Source organism: Psammomys obesus, unplaced genomic scaffold (assembly GCF_907164565.1).
Source record: "Psammomys obesus unplaced genomic scaffold, mPsaObe1.curated_primary_1811, whole genome shotgun sequence".
Classification (NCBI taxonomy): Eukaryota; Metazoa; Chordata; class Mammalia; order Rodentia; family Muridae; genus Psammomys; species Psammomys obesus.
Genome location: NW_026585609.1, coordinates 3,322,447 through 3,339,849, shown reverse-complemented (window position 1 = coordinate 3,339,849; position 17,403 = coordinate 3,322,447). Strand labels below are relative to the sequence as shown.

General features: G+C 38.9%; 1 protein-coding gene across 7 annotated transcripts in view; it reads right to left on the bottom strand.

The window, feature by feature from the left end:
• Positions 1-5,668: 5,668 nt before the first annotated feature.
• Lmo3 (LIM domain only 3) overlaps positions 5,669-17,403 on the bottom strand; it is a 63,250-nt gene continuing 51,515 nt past the window's right edge. For all 7 annotated transcript variants that reach the window (XM_055611645.1, XM_055611620.1, XM_055611636.1 and 4 more), the window contains one exon: positions 5,669-6,317. In XM_055611645.1, the coding sequence (XP_055467620.1) occupies positions 6,212-6,317 (106 nt within the window). In that variant the 3' untranslated portion in view covers positions 5,669-6,211. The remainder of the gene's footprint in view (positions 6,318-17,403) is intronic.

Sequence of the window (17,403 nt, the reverse complement as noted above, 5' to 3'; positions counted from 1 at the left end):
AGTGCGGGATTTTCTTTGGGTAGTGTGAGTAAGGATCCACTATTTCTTTGTAGTTCTGAGAAAGCATCCTTAGCTGTTTCACATCTACCTGGACCCAGTGTCCTGAGAGCGTCTGTGGTTGAAACCTAGCTTGACCTACATTGGATCAAGTGAGTCTAAGCCCAGAGAATCAATCTTGACCACCTCTCACACTGTGAAGGTTCATTAAGCTTCAAATATTGGTACATACTTGATTTTTTTTAACTTCTCAGACTGGGTTGGCCATACCTCACTCCAGCATATTTATCTGGGTACACAAAGTGGCTGCTTCCTGTCAACATTTACTCTAGAACCTAGGCTGACCTCACTGCTCTGCCAAGAGGCCCTCTATTCTTGATATGGGGACTCTACAGGTTCAAGCAAAAAGCCTTAGTAACCTGCTTGAAGGAGTTTCCAAAGATACAGTTACTCGGAAAAATATGATCATTCTTATTCTAAATCATTTTATCTTCCTCCTCCTCCTCTTCCCCCCTTCGTCTGTCTCTGTCTCCTATTTTATATTTTTTAGAGACATTCTCTCATATAGCCCAGGCTAGCCTCAAATCTGCCATGTAATCAATGATGATTTGTAATTCTAATACTCTGGAAACTCTGATCCTTCTACACCCAGGGGAGTGCTGAGTTTGCAGGTCTGTTGCACCATGGCCAATTTATACAGTTCTGATGATTGATCCTAGAACTTCGTGCATGCTACTCACGCTCTCTACCAACTGAGCTCTAGCCTAAGGTCTCCTTTTTTTTTTTTTTTTTCTCTAATGACAACACTAACTCTGGAATGTCTGAAAATTTTGCTCATGCATGGACACTACTTGCGAGCTCTTGCTTACTCGTAGAGGATGCAAAAAAATAATGACAATAATAAGATAGCCACCTTCATCCAGAAAGTGAAGATAGGAGCAAGGTCAGCCTGCAGAAACTCTGGGTATAAGCCTCAGGGCCTCTAATTAGGACCTCTGCCTCATCTTCTTACTTGACCCTGAGAAAATCTAGGCGTGGCCCCAAGTACCTGCATGCCTGGGTAACACAGAAAGAACCAATCTCATTATTACAAATGAATAAATATTAAAAAGTCATTAAAGCTATCACCATAGTATTTATGTCACACAGCCGGAGGTGGCAGGCAGCCATCCGGTTCACGCAGCTTGCTCAGTAATTGTTGCTGTGGTTATTAAGAGCTCTTCAAGTGGCATCATAAGACAATGTTCCATAACATAAATGGACTTGTTCCGTGTTTTCTGATGTCTCTGGCTCCTCTCTTCTTTGTACTGTGCCCACTCAATCTGGTTTGGCTAATGGCAGCTACCTTGCCCATAAAACCCAAATATCCTTTTACCAGTTCTGCTGTGCCAATTTCATGAGTACATAGCTCCTTGGACCAGGATACCAACTGTGTACAAAAGTGCGATGAATTATAGTTCAGTTCTGATCGCAAGGATCTGAGCCAAATAGGGAACAAAGATGATGCAGGATAACTCGGGCCTTCCAGTTTGTGCATAATGTGATCTGGATGCTGAATACAGGGGTATCTTTGAATTTAACACATTTTTGTCTCTTTTCACAAAACAAGATTCTTTTAATTAAAAACATTTTTTAAAAGTTCAGTATGTGTAACTGTTAACACCTGCTCTGTGTTACCAACAGATGTTTCTCACTTACCTAGGGGAACTGTTGTAATTATTCTGTAAGCATGCTGGAATGGCATTTACCACGATGCCTGAGAAAGTTTCGTTTGTGACTTTGTAGCATATTTGGTTGGTTATTCTTTTTAAAAATCCTTCTCTTGATTGGTTTTTATTATTGTTATTATTTTTATTTTTATTTTTTTTACTAAGAATCCACCCTGACCATCTCAGGAGAAGCACAAGTGTCCTTTGGGGGGAGGTAAGCATTTTTAAACCTGGCATTGTCCATGCATATATTAGTCGTATGGGGCTATTATTGAAATTAAATCTTATATATGCGAATGCACTGTAAGACTCACCTGTAAATGTCTTAAGATCTAGCACAGACACCGTGCCCTAAATATTCATTATAAATGCAAAAGTGCATTTTTAGAAAGATAACAGCCCTCTAAGAGGTTGGCTTTAAAGAAAGCAGCAATGAAAATGAGTGTTCTTTATTTTTCCCAGGTCTTGCAAGAAGCAGGCTCTCTTAGTTCTTCATTTACGATACTAATCACACAATTACCTACGGGCATGTGTTAAATATGAAACTGGTTTCAGCCAAATAATGGCCCAGTTGCAAACAATGAATAAGGAGAGATAGCTCTATTCATAACGGCTGTTTCAACCAAGCTCAGTAGTAATCAAAGCAATCTGAGGGTGACTCATTAATTAATTGATGTTCTTTTTTTATTGTGTGCTGTTGAGTTAATGAGTAATTTGGGTGAGATAATTCTCTGAACGCATCGATTACTTGAGATATTTTCTGAGGCTTTCACACCAATGACATGCTGAGTCGTGAGAAGATGATGTTCATATTTGTATGCTCATTACGGGTGAGTTTAAGATGAATGCCAACGCTTGAAAAGATATGTTTAAAGGACTGGACACATGAGGTCTGTCTCCATGTGTCCGTAGGCAGCAAAGGACACAGGGCAAGGCCTGATACATGGTAGGTATTCCATAAAGTCCAACTGAAATAGGGACTATGTCAATCATTTGTCTCTTATTACCTTGAATCGAGTTGGAAATCACATTAAAAAACTGTATAATGGCATTTTCAAAGAAAAAGTAATGATCAGAAGGATTTTGCTTAAATTGTATTCTGTGTTAATGGCCTATTACAATAAACATGCAGATTGTTTCTGCAACTCACTGAAGTGAATGCTAAACATGTTTGGCCTGAATCATTTCTGTGAAATGGTTTAAGTGACGATTCAAGAGCAATCTGCCTAAAGTGATAGTTAAAACAAGACTGTTTGTGGATGGTATGTTTTACCAGAGATTCCATTTTCACCTCCCTGTTTCAATTAAGGCACCACGTGTCTTTCTTGAAAACATAGTGTTTAGTTGGGGTCTTTGCCTTAATCCGTTTTATAGAAAATTTGAAATTTAGTCTGCTGCCAGGAACATATCGCACTTAGCAAGATCACTTAAAACCTATGGGAATGCACAAAAATCATAGCCAGCAATTTCTGCCTTCATCTTGGACAATTTTATTTATTTATTTTTCTCACAAAAGTAAAATACCAGGGAACCTCCTACTACAGGGATCTGCGGCATTCTCACTGGAAGGAACAGCTGGTGTAGCTTCACCATGCATGTTGGAATTTAGCTATAGAAAGGGAAATTTTCATTTTCTTGTGGCCAGTGCATGTTTTTGTCTGCCCATCTTTGACTTTGTCAACTGAGTAAAATCCAATAGTGGAGTGCCCTTCCTCCTGAAAATATGAATGAGTAAATGAGTCCAGATATTTATTAAGCAAGAGGAAAGTGACATTACAAACGCAGGTCTGCTGTTAAGCTCAGCTTGGATGGGATGGGGGTTGCCTGGTCCCTCATTATAAGCAGCCTGCAGGTATGTCTGCTAGGAGGAGAGCTTCCCCGGGGGTGGGGGTGAGGGGAGAAACTGAAACTCTGTGTCGGTGCCCCGCCAGAGCATCACATACCATGAGAGGAGGGCCTCACAACGCTGAGAAAAGTCAGGGGCTCCAAGTCCTCAGGACAATCAGCTTAACGCTGCAGGTCAAAAACATCAAAGATGCTACTATGTGTGGCCAATTAGTTGGAAAACAGCTTGCAGCTGGAAAATAACCCTTGCCTTGGTTCACAATTTCGTGGCGATTAGAGATAATGTAAAGAGATTAAGGCCTTAACCTTTAATCCAGGTGAGCACTTACCCCCAGGGTTAAGCAAAAGGATTTTGGGAAGGCAAGGATAGTGTGAACGGCTTTCAGAAAGGAAGACAAGGTTGTTCTCTGCTGACTTAAATTTTGGCCTGTTACAGATAATACAAAAAACCCATTTCAAAGGGAAAGACTGAGGAGCATTTGAAAAGTATGTGGACAAACTTTCTACAAACGTAAAACAACTGCTAACAGGAGCCAGCAGGGCTGTGTTAGGAAAACTACTTCTTGCTTGTGTCCCCCTTTCCTTCCCGATTCCTTCTTCTCTGGCTTCTGCTGCTTCTTTTCCAATTTTTGCTTTGTGTGTTTTAAGCTAAACCTGTCTTATCTCCTTACAAAACAAATTTGTGGGTCTGAAAGTGAAATAAGAATCACCTTGTGAACAGCAAACGGAGAGTTTTGTATTTCTTCATTCTGCCTCAAATTTGGGGCAGGTGGGACTTTCAAACTCTTAACAGTGAAACATTTGCAAAATATGCCTATTATCCATTTGTATGGAACCATTTTTCCCACAAGAAGCAATATTCAGATGCTCATACATTTTCCTAATAAACTTTTGTTTCAAAATGACACGAAGCCACACCAGCATTGTTTTCAGCTTAAAATTTTGGCCCCAGACCAAGAATGTAGGTATAACATTTAATCGCCATCTGTAATGTAGAAACTGGCAGGAAAAATATGTAATACAAATAACAGTGGGAGACATTTCCTGTACAAGTGATGAAGAACAAAATAAGAAAGCCCACAGTGTGGAGTTGTGCTTGGAAATAAATATGGTTCATGGTGCCTGTATGGAGTGTATTTGTGGTGAACTGGTCTCACTGCAGAACGAAAAATCAACCAAACAAAGTGTGAGCAGAAGAGGGAACCATATTCTTATTTTTATTTTCTTAATTGCAATTTAAGTAATCATTTTCCACAGTTTCTGTTTCTAGAACATTCTTCTTCATCAGCTATTATTTAAATAAGGGGAAAACACTTCACCATTTAAACAAAACAAATAAAAACCAAACAAACAAAACAAAACAACAAAACAGAACTGGAATGATAGAGAGAAGCCCAACGTTACATAATCTGGGTTGGAAGATGGCAAAGAACAAGAGGGGCTGAGAAAGTGCGACATACCAAATTTGAAGTGTTTTGAACATTAAAGTATGGCAGTTGAAATATGTAACCACCAAACAGTTCTCAACTTTCTACCAATCCTTTTATTTTCTGTATGTTTCTGTACCTATGAAGCAGATCACTATCCGACTGTTCTGCCATAGTCTTAGTGTGTCACACTAATTTCAATAGATTCACACTCAAATCTGTTCAGTGCCATCAGTTCATGAACCATAAGATGTAAAGCCCTCATCTCCTAGGGAGAAATCTGCACAGAATTTATACAAGAAATTGAAAATTTTTAAATTATGACATAATTGTGGTAATACCTTTCTCATTTAGAGTAACCCTTTGGAAATTGTTTACATGCTACCCAAAGGCACTAGTTCACATAGGGTGTGTGGTTGGGAAAAAAAAAGTAGAATAAATCTATAGTGAAGGTAAAGAGCATATTAAAGAATATTAAAAGGACATCACTAAGCCTTAAAGTCATTCTAAAAATGGCACTTTTCATGTTGGTATAAAATGAAAGTGCTTGAAGATGAAATCTTTATCGTTTTTTAAAGCTGATCTTTAGCCCCCTGAAAATAGGGGTTATCATGAAAACATGGATACACCAAACTGTAGTAGCCATAACAAGTGGATGTCACTAACTGCTTCGTGTGTGTGTGTGTGTGTGTGTGTGTGTTTATTTATTGTGGTATTCTTATGTTGATAGTCTTGCTTTATCTGTGTGTCATCTGTGAGGTTTGCTCTTCAGTTCTTACTAGAAAGGTACAGCTCATTGAAAATAGCTGGTAGACACAGAAAGCATAAATATACAGTAAGTTTAAACACTGATTGTACTAAATGCAACAATACAAAGGAGCAAACAAAACACAAATGGTAACACAATAAAACTGTATTACATTTGTGCTTCAGATATTCCAATACATTATATACAATAGTCCAAAATAAACATCTCATGCCAAGTGACACAAAAAAAACGAGTAGCAAGCAAAAAAATCCAGCAATATATACATTACTTTTCTTTTTTTTAATAATGAACATTCAACTCTTGAACTGGGGCAATTTCACTACATACAGATGCAGTCCGCCTTTTATTCCAGGTGGCCATCCTGCTGCCTATTTAGTGGGTTCCTGTGTCAATTCTTATATACATGTGAGCAAAAAAGATAAAAGAATGTAGTGCTTTGTGTTGTTGGGGATGATATTGATGGCTCAGCGGACTTGGGGTGCATAACCTTCTTTCATTAGGCCTTCCTCATAGTCTGTCTGGCAGAGGATCATATTATTCTTCAAGAAAAACTTGTCTCCAACACAAAATCTGAAAGTATAAAAAATAAAGTGTGTTAAGACTCCTGAAATCCAAAAGACTCTTTTGGGAAATTACTTTCATTATAAAAGTTAAAATTGTTTTATTTCGCTTACTAGTGCTTTCACACATTTAAAATTCATCTTCATCTATAAATATTGTAAGATCAGCAAGGTAAACATTTTGGGCACCAAATGATATTCCTTATTTCCTCCCTCTTCTCCTTTTTTTTTTTTTTTTCCTTACCACATTGGTGAGGAGAAAACACATGCTCCAAACACACCCTTTTAAAAGTAAAATTAAAAATGGTGTCAATTCTTACTGGTCATGATCATGAATGATCTTATATTGGCCCTTTGTCCACTTAATAAAAACCATAAAAGGCACTACGGTGATCCGAAGAATTCAGAAATTGCCCACTTTAACATTTTCTATTTCAGGCCCCCTTCAACTCTGTTATTAAAAGGTGGCTGAAGTTTAGTACTTTGGAAATGCCTGCTGTCCAGAGAAAGGTGTGAGTTTAAGCCTGAGCTATCTTCCTCTGTGGCGAATCTCCCAGCTATGAAATAGTAGATGTCACTTCTTGGAATGCTTCCTATTAAACCCAACAGAGCAACCTGGAGGAACTTCTGAATATTGATGCGATAAATAAAACCAGCTCCCAGGAGCTAATTATGCATTTTAGTTTATGAAGCGTTGTTTAAAGTGCAAGACTGGAATGTTCTCAACAAGTGCTCTTTTTATATAGTTTCCCAGTTGGGTGACACTATGGACACAATTAAGGTCAGAAATAAATGCTTGTGCTCTTTCCTGCACATTTAACAATAAAGTAACTGGGAGATTTGTATACATATCTGTATATATGTATATGTATATGTATATATTTAATTGTAACAATTTAACCTTCAAACAGCAGCCTTCGGTAGAGCTGACTGAGAACAGCTCTTTGTAATGGTACAGGTTGACCCCTGTGACCTTTGGTGGAAGTTATTCTTTATCAGATAGTCAATTTAGAAGGATGCTCTGGCAGAAATCTTAGTGGAGGGATTAAATTGTATAGTGGAAGCCACCCTTCAATGCTCTGTAAAGTTGAAGGTTTAACTGAGGGGCACTTGGACTGATTTACATTTGTAAAGATTGGAATTCTAGACAAACAGTGAATCTATTTATTTTCCATCCAGGCAGCTTTGGAAATTTATCCTCATACTAGCTAAGTAGATAGAGGGGGAAATAGTGTAATAAAAAAAGTAGATTGAAAAGAATTAGCTCTCCTCTTAAAGGAAAATTGGTCTGTTTATTTGTGGAATTTGCTTCTTCCCCAGGATTACAGCCTGCTGCTGGTGCTGGTTTAAAGTACACGCTCAGCTCTGCTCTTGAAATCCGGGCTTTCTTCACAGCTGCGTCTACTGGACAAGACACACATTTAAGTTGGGGACTTTGAGTATATCTTTCTTTTTGCTAGCATTAGCGTGTATACTTTAAATATTGCATTTAAGCAGCCATTTTTAATAAACCAGTTTATGTAGCTACTGTGACCATGAAAACATATTGCATAAATGGAAATACTCCTTTATTTGATAACCCTTTATTGGATAAGCCCAAATTTGACTTTTATCTTTCATGGAAAATTAAGTGAAACAGAATTTAACACATATTTAATTAGTGTTCAAGACAATCAGTTTATATTACTGTTGAAATTCACTTCAGATCATTAATAATAAAATAGTATATCTGAATAAATGCATTCTATAAAGCACTCCTGTCTTTTTGCTGTTGTTGAGTTGGTTTTCCTACAAAGCAATTTATCTGGATATATTTTTCAGAGTTCATTATCTTTAACTTTTGTTTAGTTTCTTATTACATAGTCAAATTCTATTAGCCATCATATGCAGGGCAGGATTCTGTTAGCCCATCCCATCCTGTCTCCTGTCATTCTTAGCTCAGAGTCGGTGAAGTTAAAGTATTTTCTTTTGTGGGTTGTTACAGTGGTAAAGCATGGAAGCAGCCATCCTGAGGACCTGGCTTCACGCTCTGCTTCTGTCACATGGCCTGACGCAGGCATGAGCGCACTCCACTTTTCCCTACTTGAGTCCTCCAGAAGAGAGATAAACAAACTACCCAGCTACAGCCAGGTCACCACGGAAAGTATGGGCCGTTAGAAACGCAAACTGCAGTGGATAGGATCCAGACTCCAGCCTTCCGCTGGTGGCGAACAAGATGAAGTTTCAGCTTTTCAATCTGTGTTATTAATCACTTGTCCGATTTTTAATAACGAATGGGAACCAAATATGTATGTCAGTGTTTAGAATGTGTATAAAGCTGTCGCCTCCTGGAAAGTACTCGGCAGCTAAAGCTAAGCACATACCTAACGTAAGGGGACTCATTCCTCACATCCAACCTAGTAAATCAGTATACCCCAGGCTCCTACCCGAATGTCAAATGCCTGTGTGCGTCCCCTGAGTGCATATGGGGAGCCGAAGTCACCTCAGGTCTATGCCGATCCCTGGCCTGTTCTTTCACCCTGGTCAGGACAATGTGAAGAGTGAGCATAAGACTGTTTCTTCGGTTTCGTTTACTTGAAATAGAGTTGTACTCTGCTGCTTAGGCTTGGGCTAGACTGAAGTTTACTTGGAATCCCACAGAGGCCTCAAACATACAGAAGCCATCATGCCTCAGCCACCCAAATGCTGCCGTTACAGGCATGGATCGGCACAGCCCTCCCACCCCTACAGCCTTCTGATTATTGCATTCTCTTGTGCGTTTTTCATCAGCCTAACTACCATTTGATGAGCTGTGTGTGACACATCCCATTGACTGGTACAGAGAAAGACAGGAAGAGAAAATCCAAATGTCTAAATATCTAAAAAATGAGAGAATATGCATCAAAATATCAAAGTGTTACTCTGAAATGTTTTATAACTAACATCTTAGTAACTGGGGAAATATATATTTAATGTGCAGTTCAATCTATCTGTAAAGGTAAGGATGATATGGCACACGGGTTCAAAGAGTCACAGTCACACCAAACTTACAGAACAAAGTAAACAGTTTCGACAGCTGTGGTTAGAAGACCGTGACTGTTCATTTAACATCGTCATTGTCCCATAGAGGGTCAGGGGAGATGGTACCGTGCTTGCCAGACAAGAATAAAGAACTGAGTTCAATCCTCAGCAAGATACACACATAGATAGTTGGCCATGGCAATGCTTGCTTGTAACCCCAGAACTGGGGATCCCTGGGATTTGCTGGTAAGTTGTTTTTACTGAATTGATGGACTTAAGTGAGAGACTGTGTCTAAAAACAATATAGTGGAGAGAATGAGTACAGAAGATATCTACTGTCAGTCTGTGGTCTCCATAGGTGCTCTCACATACATTCATCCAAACAGTGTTCATGAACACAGACACTTTCTCTCTCTTTCTCTTCAAACACGTACACACACTCAAATATTCAGACATGAAGAAATTCGGTGACAGACTGCAGGTATTAGATGCCTAGCAGAAAAGGCATTAGCTGTAATTTTTCAAGGAAAAGCTAATTTCCAACATCACATAACCTGTTCCTTACGAGACTCAACATTAGCAGAAAAAACATTTTGAACACGGAGATTGCTGAAGAATGCTGTAAGTGTGTATTAAGAGGTCTGGCTAAAACTCGTGCACACACACTCATTTTCTTTCTAATGTAGTCCTAATTGCTTGTGGTATGGTCAACTCTATTAGTTTTATCCTCATTCAGAAATTACTGAGAAGAAAAGAGATGCTAATTAGCTTATTAACTAATCTAATATTCATATGTTGAAATTAAGAATGCAGTTAATTTCCAGCTGAGGATGTGTAACTGACTTCACACAGTTTCTGAGCCCTGAGACGCACAAGAGTGAACTGTAATTAGTAAACTTTTGTTCCATTGCAGGCAACTTAGAGCAGCTCTTCCTGCGATTTTTATTAATTCTTTGAAAATTCCATAAGATGTATTTTCAACATTTTCACCCCCTCTTAGTGTCCCCTTACCATCTCCTCAAGCCCCCAGCCCCTTCAGCCAGAGTAGGCTATCAAACCCTGTTCTGAGTTGCCTCTATTTGTAACATTCGTTTGAAGAAGGGAGAATGTTATCTTTGTAGCTGTATTTCCCTAAGGTCGGGGATGTCCGACTATCACTAATTTTTGCTTTTACAGCAGTTTAAAGAGCAGATGATATCTGGTATGTGTTCCCTGAACCTGTCCTTTCCCACTCAGCACTCATAGCCACCCTGCACTGCAGCATTCAGTATGAGGCATTGGCCGTCCCCACACTCATGAACAAATTTCCTGTCTTTTCCCCATTGACAGCCCAATTGTCATTGCGTATCTTACTACTTACAATCCCCTCAGCACCAAAGAACACTATCCATATCCTGCATCCTGCTATAAATTATTCAAGTCAACTTTACCTCAGCCTTGCAAGATCTACTTATACTTATATATTCACAGTCAGAAAAGAACCTACTCTTGTGAAACTGGTCCAGTTCAGAGGGTAAAATCCCGATGTGCTTGGCTAAAATCTTGAGTTGACCATTTGCCAACTATCTTGGGCAGAATACTTCATTTTTTCTGCATATCCTCTGTGTCTGTATAATGCTATTTGTGTGTCTGTTTTCAGGGCTGACCTTTGGTGTTGGATAACAAAACAACTGGTGTGCTCCTCCCAGGTGAAGACTGTTTCACTTGCTTTAAGCAGTCTTTAGTTACTTGTAGTTCTTTGTGTCTGGTTGAGGCCTCCTGGGCTTTTCTCAACTCCATGTTAGCATAGAGTTAAGGTCTGTTTATGTGTGTGTTAATGAATATATAAATACAATTAAGTGCAAATATTCAGTCTGTAATTACATAATAATGCACATAATATAATACATGATATTGACATATGTATTGTCAACAGTGAAAAGAGAGAACATGAATTTGAAAAAAAGCAAAGAAGGATATATGAAAGGGTTTGGAGAAAGGGAAAGGAAGGGGAGAAAAATGTAATTATAATTTCAGGAAAAGAAAAAAATCAATAATAAAAAACTGTTTTCTGCATAATTTTTTACCTACCCCAGAGGTTGAAAGCAGCACCTACATAACGGTCATTTTGAGTATTAAATGTGAGATTGCTATGCATATATATATATATATATATATATATATATATATATATATATATATAATAATGAGACAAGGGATGTAGATGCAGGTGGATGGCTGTGAGTTCAAGGCCAGCCTGATCTACAAAGTGAGTCCAGGATAGGCAAGGTTACACAGAGATACCCTGTCTCAGAAAACAAAGAGAGAGAGAGAAAGAGAGAAAATAAATATTTTTTCTTTTTCTTTTTAATATCTAAGGACCATTCATGGAGATAACCTAGAACCCCTGCACAAATGTAGCCCATAGCACCTCAGTCTCCAAATGGGCTCCCTAGTTAAGGGGAACATGGTCTGTCTCTGACATGAACTCAGTGGCTGGTCTATGATCACCCCTCCCTGATGGGGGAGAAGCCTTACCAGGCCACAGAGGAAGACAATGCAGCCAGTCCTGATGATACCTGATAGGCTAGGTGAGAGGGAAGGGGAGGAGAATCTCCTCTATCAGTGGGCTTTGTGAGAGGAGATGAGGGAGGGAGGGAGGGAGAGAGGGTGGTATTGGGAGGGGCAAGAGTGGGGGCTACAGCTGGAATATAAAGTGAATAAACTGTTATAAATAAAATAAATTATATTAAAAAAGAAAATAAATCTTTTAAAATAAGAACTACAACTATAAATATAAATTATATTAGCTATTTCAAACTTGTGTATTCCACAAGCTCTTTCTTCTCTCCGTCCCTCCCTACCTCTCTCTCTTTTTATCTGTGTGTGTGTGTGTGTGTGTGTGTGTGTGTGTGTGTGTGTGTGTGGTGTTCATGTAGGTGCACATGGATGTTTGTGGGCATGAAGGGCCTCATCAGTCCCCAGTGTCTTTCCTCCGGTGCCATCTACCTATCTTTTTGTGACAGAGTCTCCCTGAGACTCGAGACTCCCGGTTTGGATAGGTTGACTGTCTAGTGAGCCCCAGGAATCTGCCTGTGTCCACCTTTCCAGCTCAGGGATTACAAGCACTTCTCACCATACTGTGTTACTTTTGTGGCTGAAATGCAGGGCCTCATGGCCACCTGGAAAGCATTTCACCAACATGAGTCCTGTCCCCAGCCCAACCAGGATCCTAGAGACTCCTTTCTGAAAAGTTAACACATCAGCCCTGAGGTGCTTCCCTGAACCTGAAAAAATGGAAATCTGTTCGCTCAGCATAGATCTAACCAAGTCCACTAGGCTCTCCTGTGAGTCTCTGATGGCTTGTCCTCCCCAGAATGCTAAAATCATTGAGTTCCTTCAAGAAACTAGATTTTATTCACCTCAGCTTCCATAGGGCCCAACATTGTTTCAGTCCTTTAGATAAAAAAGGAAGTGTTGAGGCAGAGACTCAGCTCCGAGAGCCAATGTGATCTACCAAGCCTACCAGCCTGTGTTTGATTCTCAGGGCCCACGGGTGGAAGGAGGACAGAAGCGCCTCCCATGGGCTGTCCTTCCACCTCTGACTGGGCACTGTGGTACACATATGCACAACATACCAGAAAATCAACATGCATAAATGTTTAAAAGTAAATATCACAAAGAAAAGAAACATTGGGGGACATTTCACTACAAACATGCAGATTGTTTTCTTCCCCCTTTTGTTCCAAGGTCGTTATTTAATTTTCTGTGGAAGAGCATTTCAGCCTTTGAAAAATTAACCTGTTGTAGAGATTTTCTTTTCAATTTCAAATGAAAATTAAATTATCATAAAATAAGTTCCGGAATGATTTTACCCCATTTCCTCTCCTTTTCAAAGGGAGGTTTGTATAGTTCAAATACAGGATCTACTTTTTTAACCACGCTTTGCTAGAAAAGGTGTAGATTTGCACGTTATTGTCACTGCTCTATATCTCTGTGTGGTGTGTGCATTTGCATATGTTCCTGTGCACACGTATTAATTTATCTGTGTGCAGGTGTTCCTGTACTTATTTTTATAATTTTTATTTTTTATATTAATCACATGTTATTTACTTTGTATCCCAGCTGTAGCCTGCTCCTTCATTCCCTCCCAATCCCACCCTCTGTCCCTCATCTCCTCCCTTCCCCTTTCCAAGTCTACTGATAGGGGAGGAGGACCTCCCCCCTCCCCTTCCATCTGACCCTTTCATGTAACTTATGCACACAAGCACACAGAGCCAGAAATGGACACTGTGTGTTCTCCAGTATACTTTTTAAAATGTATTGTTGTTATTATTATTATTATTATTATTATTATTATTATTATCATCACCGCCATCATCAAGAAATCCTTAGACTGTTCTTTCAATTTCATGGAGCAAAAATCTGGAATCCTTTTTTATTATTTGTTTTTTCTTCCTTTTTTTTGGAGGGGGGAACGGTGCTATGCCAGTACCACACCATGAGTGGAGGTCAGAGCACAACTTGAGGGAGTCAGTTCTTCCCTTCTACAGTGTGGATTGCAAGGATCATACTCAGAGTCTCAGGCATCTTTATCCACTCCGCCATCTTGCTGGTCCTTCTTTACTTTAAGATAGTCCTTCACTGACTCTGGAGTTCACACATTCAGCTAACTAGCCAGCTGGCCAGCTCAGGGATCTTCTGTCTCTGCTTTGCAGTGCTAAGGTTACAGGTGTGAAACCACTTGCTTGATGTTTTATATGGATGCTGTGTAAATGGCAAGTAGGACTGCCCTGCCATGCCTCCTAACTACTCCGGGGGCTGAGGCAGAAGGATCCAGAGTTCAAGGTTTGCATGGGCTATAGAACATAGCTACACCAGAAAATTAGTGTCCCCTGTCTCAATGAAAAAAAAAAGAGGGTGGGGGTGGAGCTGTGGCCATAGCAGTGGTATAGTGCCTGTCAAGAAAGAATGGATGAGGCTCTTGGTTCAATCCCCAGGAATCTAAAGATAAATAAGTCCATATAATAAACACATATTTAAATACAAAAACTAATACAAGTATTGAATAAAATTAATACATTTCTATAATTTCATAATTTGAAATATTAGTGAAGTTTGCTCAAGGGAATATGTCCACGAATAACCCCTTTCCCTCCTGGTTCTCTGGGAAGGATGAGAGTTGAGACAAGGCTTCGCACAGGCTTGGCCAGGAGGTGGCTGTGCTGGATGCTTCTCTGAAGCAAATGCCAGTGGAAGAAGAGGAGGATCTCCTTTCCTGAAACCCTTCTGTATTCAGGGTGACCACATCTGTGTGCTCTGCTTGACTGATGAAGATGAGCCGACTCCCTGCATTGGGGAAGTTTGTCTTGTAAGGGCCACAGTGACAAGACAATCACCAAGTGCTAATTGTGCATAACCAGTGCTACAGATATGCAGCCCCTTTACGGCAGGTAATAAATGAAGCGAACACAGAAATGTATTAGGTGCTTTTGTAATGAGGTTGGATTAAGGTTTTGCAGCCATAAGAATGTGAACAGTTTTTAAGAGTCAAAATTTAGAAGTGTTTGTCTTACTTGACTGAGTTCTACTAAGCAGACAGACTTAATTGTGAATGTAACTTTTTATTTCCATGATGAAATAAAACTGATCTATGATTTGTAAATAGCATTAACCACCTTCAATTACTTTGCATCATAATGGGATTTAGGCTGAGTTTAGCACTTGAATGATGCTTTCATTTTCAGTGTGGAACATAGATAAAATATGGAAGCCTGCCCTAGGAGAAAAATGGGCAGAGGGCATAAACTGTTTACCAGAGGAGAAAACTCTGAAGGGCTACAAGTGAGCAAATAAACACCAATTAAAAATTATAATCAGGTAGCAGCTTTCAACTCTAAAGGTGACAAGAATTTCTTTCTAAATAATAAGCCCTACTGTTAGGGTGAATGCGAGATCATGAGTAAATTTGGTATGAGAATAATAGGTATTGCTTTTATGAATATCATTTGGTCAATATTTACCCTAAGCTTTCCAATTGTTGTATTCCTTGTCTAACTAATTACACTCCTGTGAACTCATCCTGACACAAATTTGAGCATTCATCTGCTTAGAGAGTCAGTGGATAGAAAATGCACTGTAGAAATAACAAAAGCATCGAATCACACAATATGCCTTAATACCTGATAAAACTGAATGCAAAATAGCTTAGAATATCTTAGACGACATTTCAATGGCAAGTAAAAAGATACATAATAAAGACTCAATGGAAGAGTTCAAATATCACACGTTAAGAAGCTTCCTTGTTAAATTGTTTAGCACAGCATTTTATTAGTTCATTCTGTGTACTAGCATGAGATTCACCACTCACTTCTTTAACGCCCTCAGAGGCATCCTTGCCTTTCAAAGCCCTCCAAACCTCATGATTTGCTTCTGTAACCACCGCCACTACAACAATAGCAACAAAAATATCTACAACAACTACTACTAATTGTAGACAATTGTAGACAATTGTAGACAAGCCATGTACCCCAGGCTTGCAACTATCTGGATCTTCCTGCCTCCACTTCCATCATGTGGGGAATTCCCATTAACACTCAAAAAATCTGTTATAGCAGTATAATATAGAGAGGTTATACATAATTTGTCGTGTATACATAAAAATCGTGGTTGGCTATATATTAAAATAATATTTTCTTTTACAATATTGAAAGTTGGAATTCCTTCTAATTTTTAAATTTTCTTCTATAAATGCATGAACTTTTCTAAGTAAACAGCTGTACAAGATGCTTGCTTAAAGATAGTTGTCATTTGCTATTGCCATAAGTGAAGCAGGCAGTCAGGTAAACAGAGGTTGTCTACCATCATGGCAAACACATCTTTAAAGTTTGTACACGAACATGTTCACATGCATATAAGTGTTTCTGGATGGATGTGTGCACATTCATGCTTGTATATCCCTATTTTTATAAAAATAACATGTGCATTTATCAATTTATTGTTGGCTAAGAGCCACCTTAAGCTGCCTTAAGCCTCCGTTGACCTAAAACATTTGTTGGGAAGAAACAAAACACAAGGCGGCTCTTGGTTTGCTGCCCAGATAAATGCAGTATAAGTTCTAACAGGTGATGTTCTAACCATCTTAAGGTGCAGATCTCATAGAAATACTAAGTCACTGGGGTATAGTTTGGATGGGGCAAATTACAAATATAGAAGAAACAACTTTTGACAATCTACCCACTGACTAATGAATATTATTTTATTCAAATTCCAGGCTTTACAAGACAAGTATCTGTTTTTCCATTTTATTGACACTGAAACTGTGGCAATTTAGAGAGATTAAGTAACATTGAAAATCCCAGTTAATATATTAGCTAATATATGTTGGAGCCAGAATCTGAATCTGTTCTTACCAAGAATATCCTGTTCTTTTGTGGGGCCTCGTGAAAAGACTTTGAATCAAACTAGATTTTTCTGAGTAAGTTGGGTAAATTTAGAATCTGAAGCAATATTTACTGGTGTTCCAGTGTGTGAATATTTTTTCACAGATATTGAACTTTCTTGATATTCCAGCAAGCAATCAAACCATGGCTTTGCTATTTATCATTTTGCCATTTTTGTTTGGTTGTTTACCTTTTGAAACAAGATCTTACCACATAGCTCCAGCTGTTCTAGAACTTGCTTTGTTAGGCCAGGATCATCTTGAACTCACAGAGATCTACCTTCCTCTACCTCCGACACAGTGAGATTAAAAAGGCAGCCCTGATGGGCACATTTGTAATATTCTATGAAAACAGGTGATAGCTGTACAATAATTCCCACTGAGGAGTGTAAAATTTTTGATGAGGAAAAAGTGAAGGGTTTATTATAGTATTAGTTGAAATAATTTTAAAATTGACTAACCAAAAGTTACAAATGTGGAAATTGGATCCAGAGAGATGATGTAGTTAGTTTAAGACAGCATAGCTGGTCTGTGGCCGAACCCAAACTGCAGCTTAGGTTTCTAGAGTTCTGAGGACTATTCTCTCCACTGCTGTCTAATGCTGGTGACTATTTAATCATTAGATACATTTCACCTCCTTCTCATAGAGGCTGGTGGTAGCTAAGAGTATACAGAT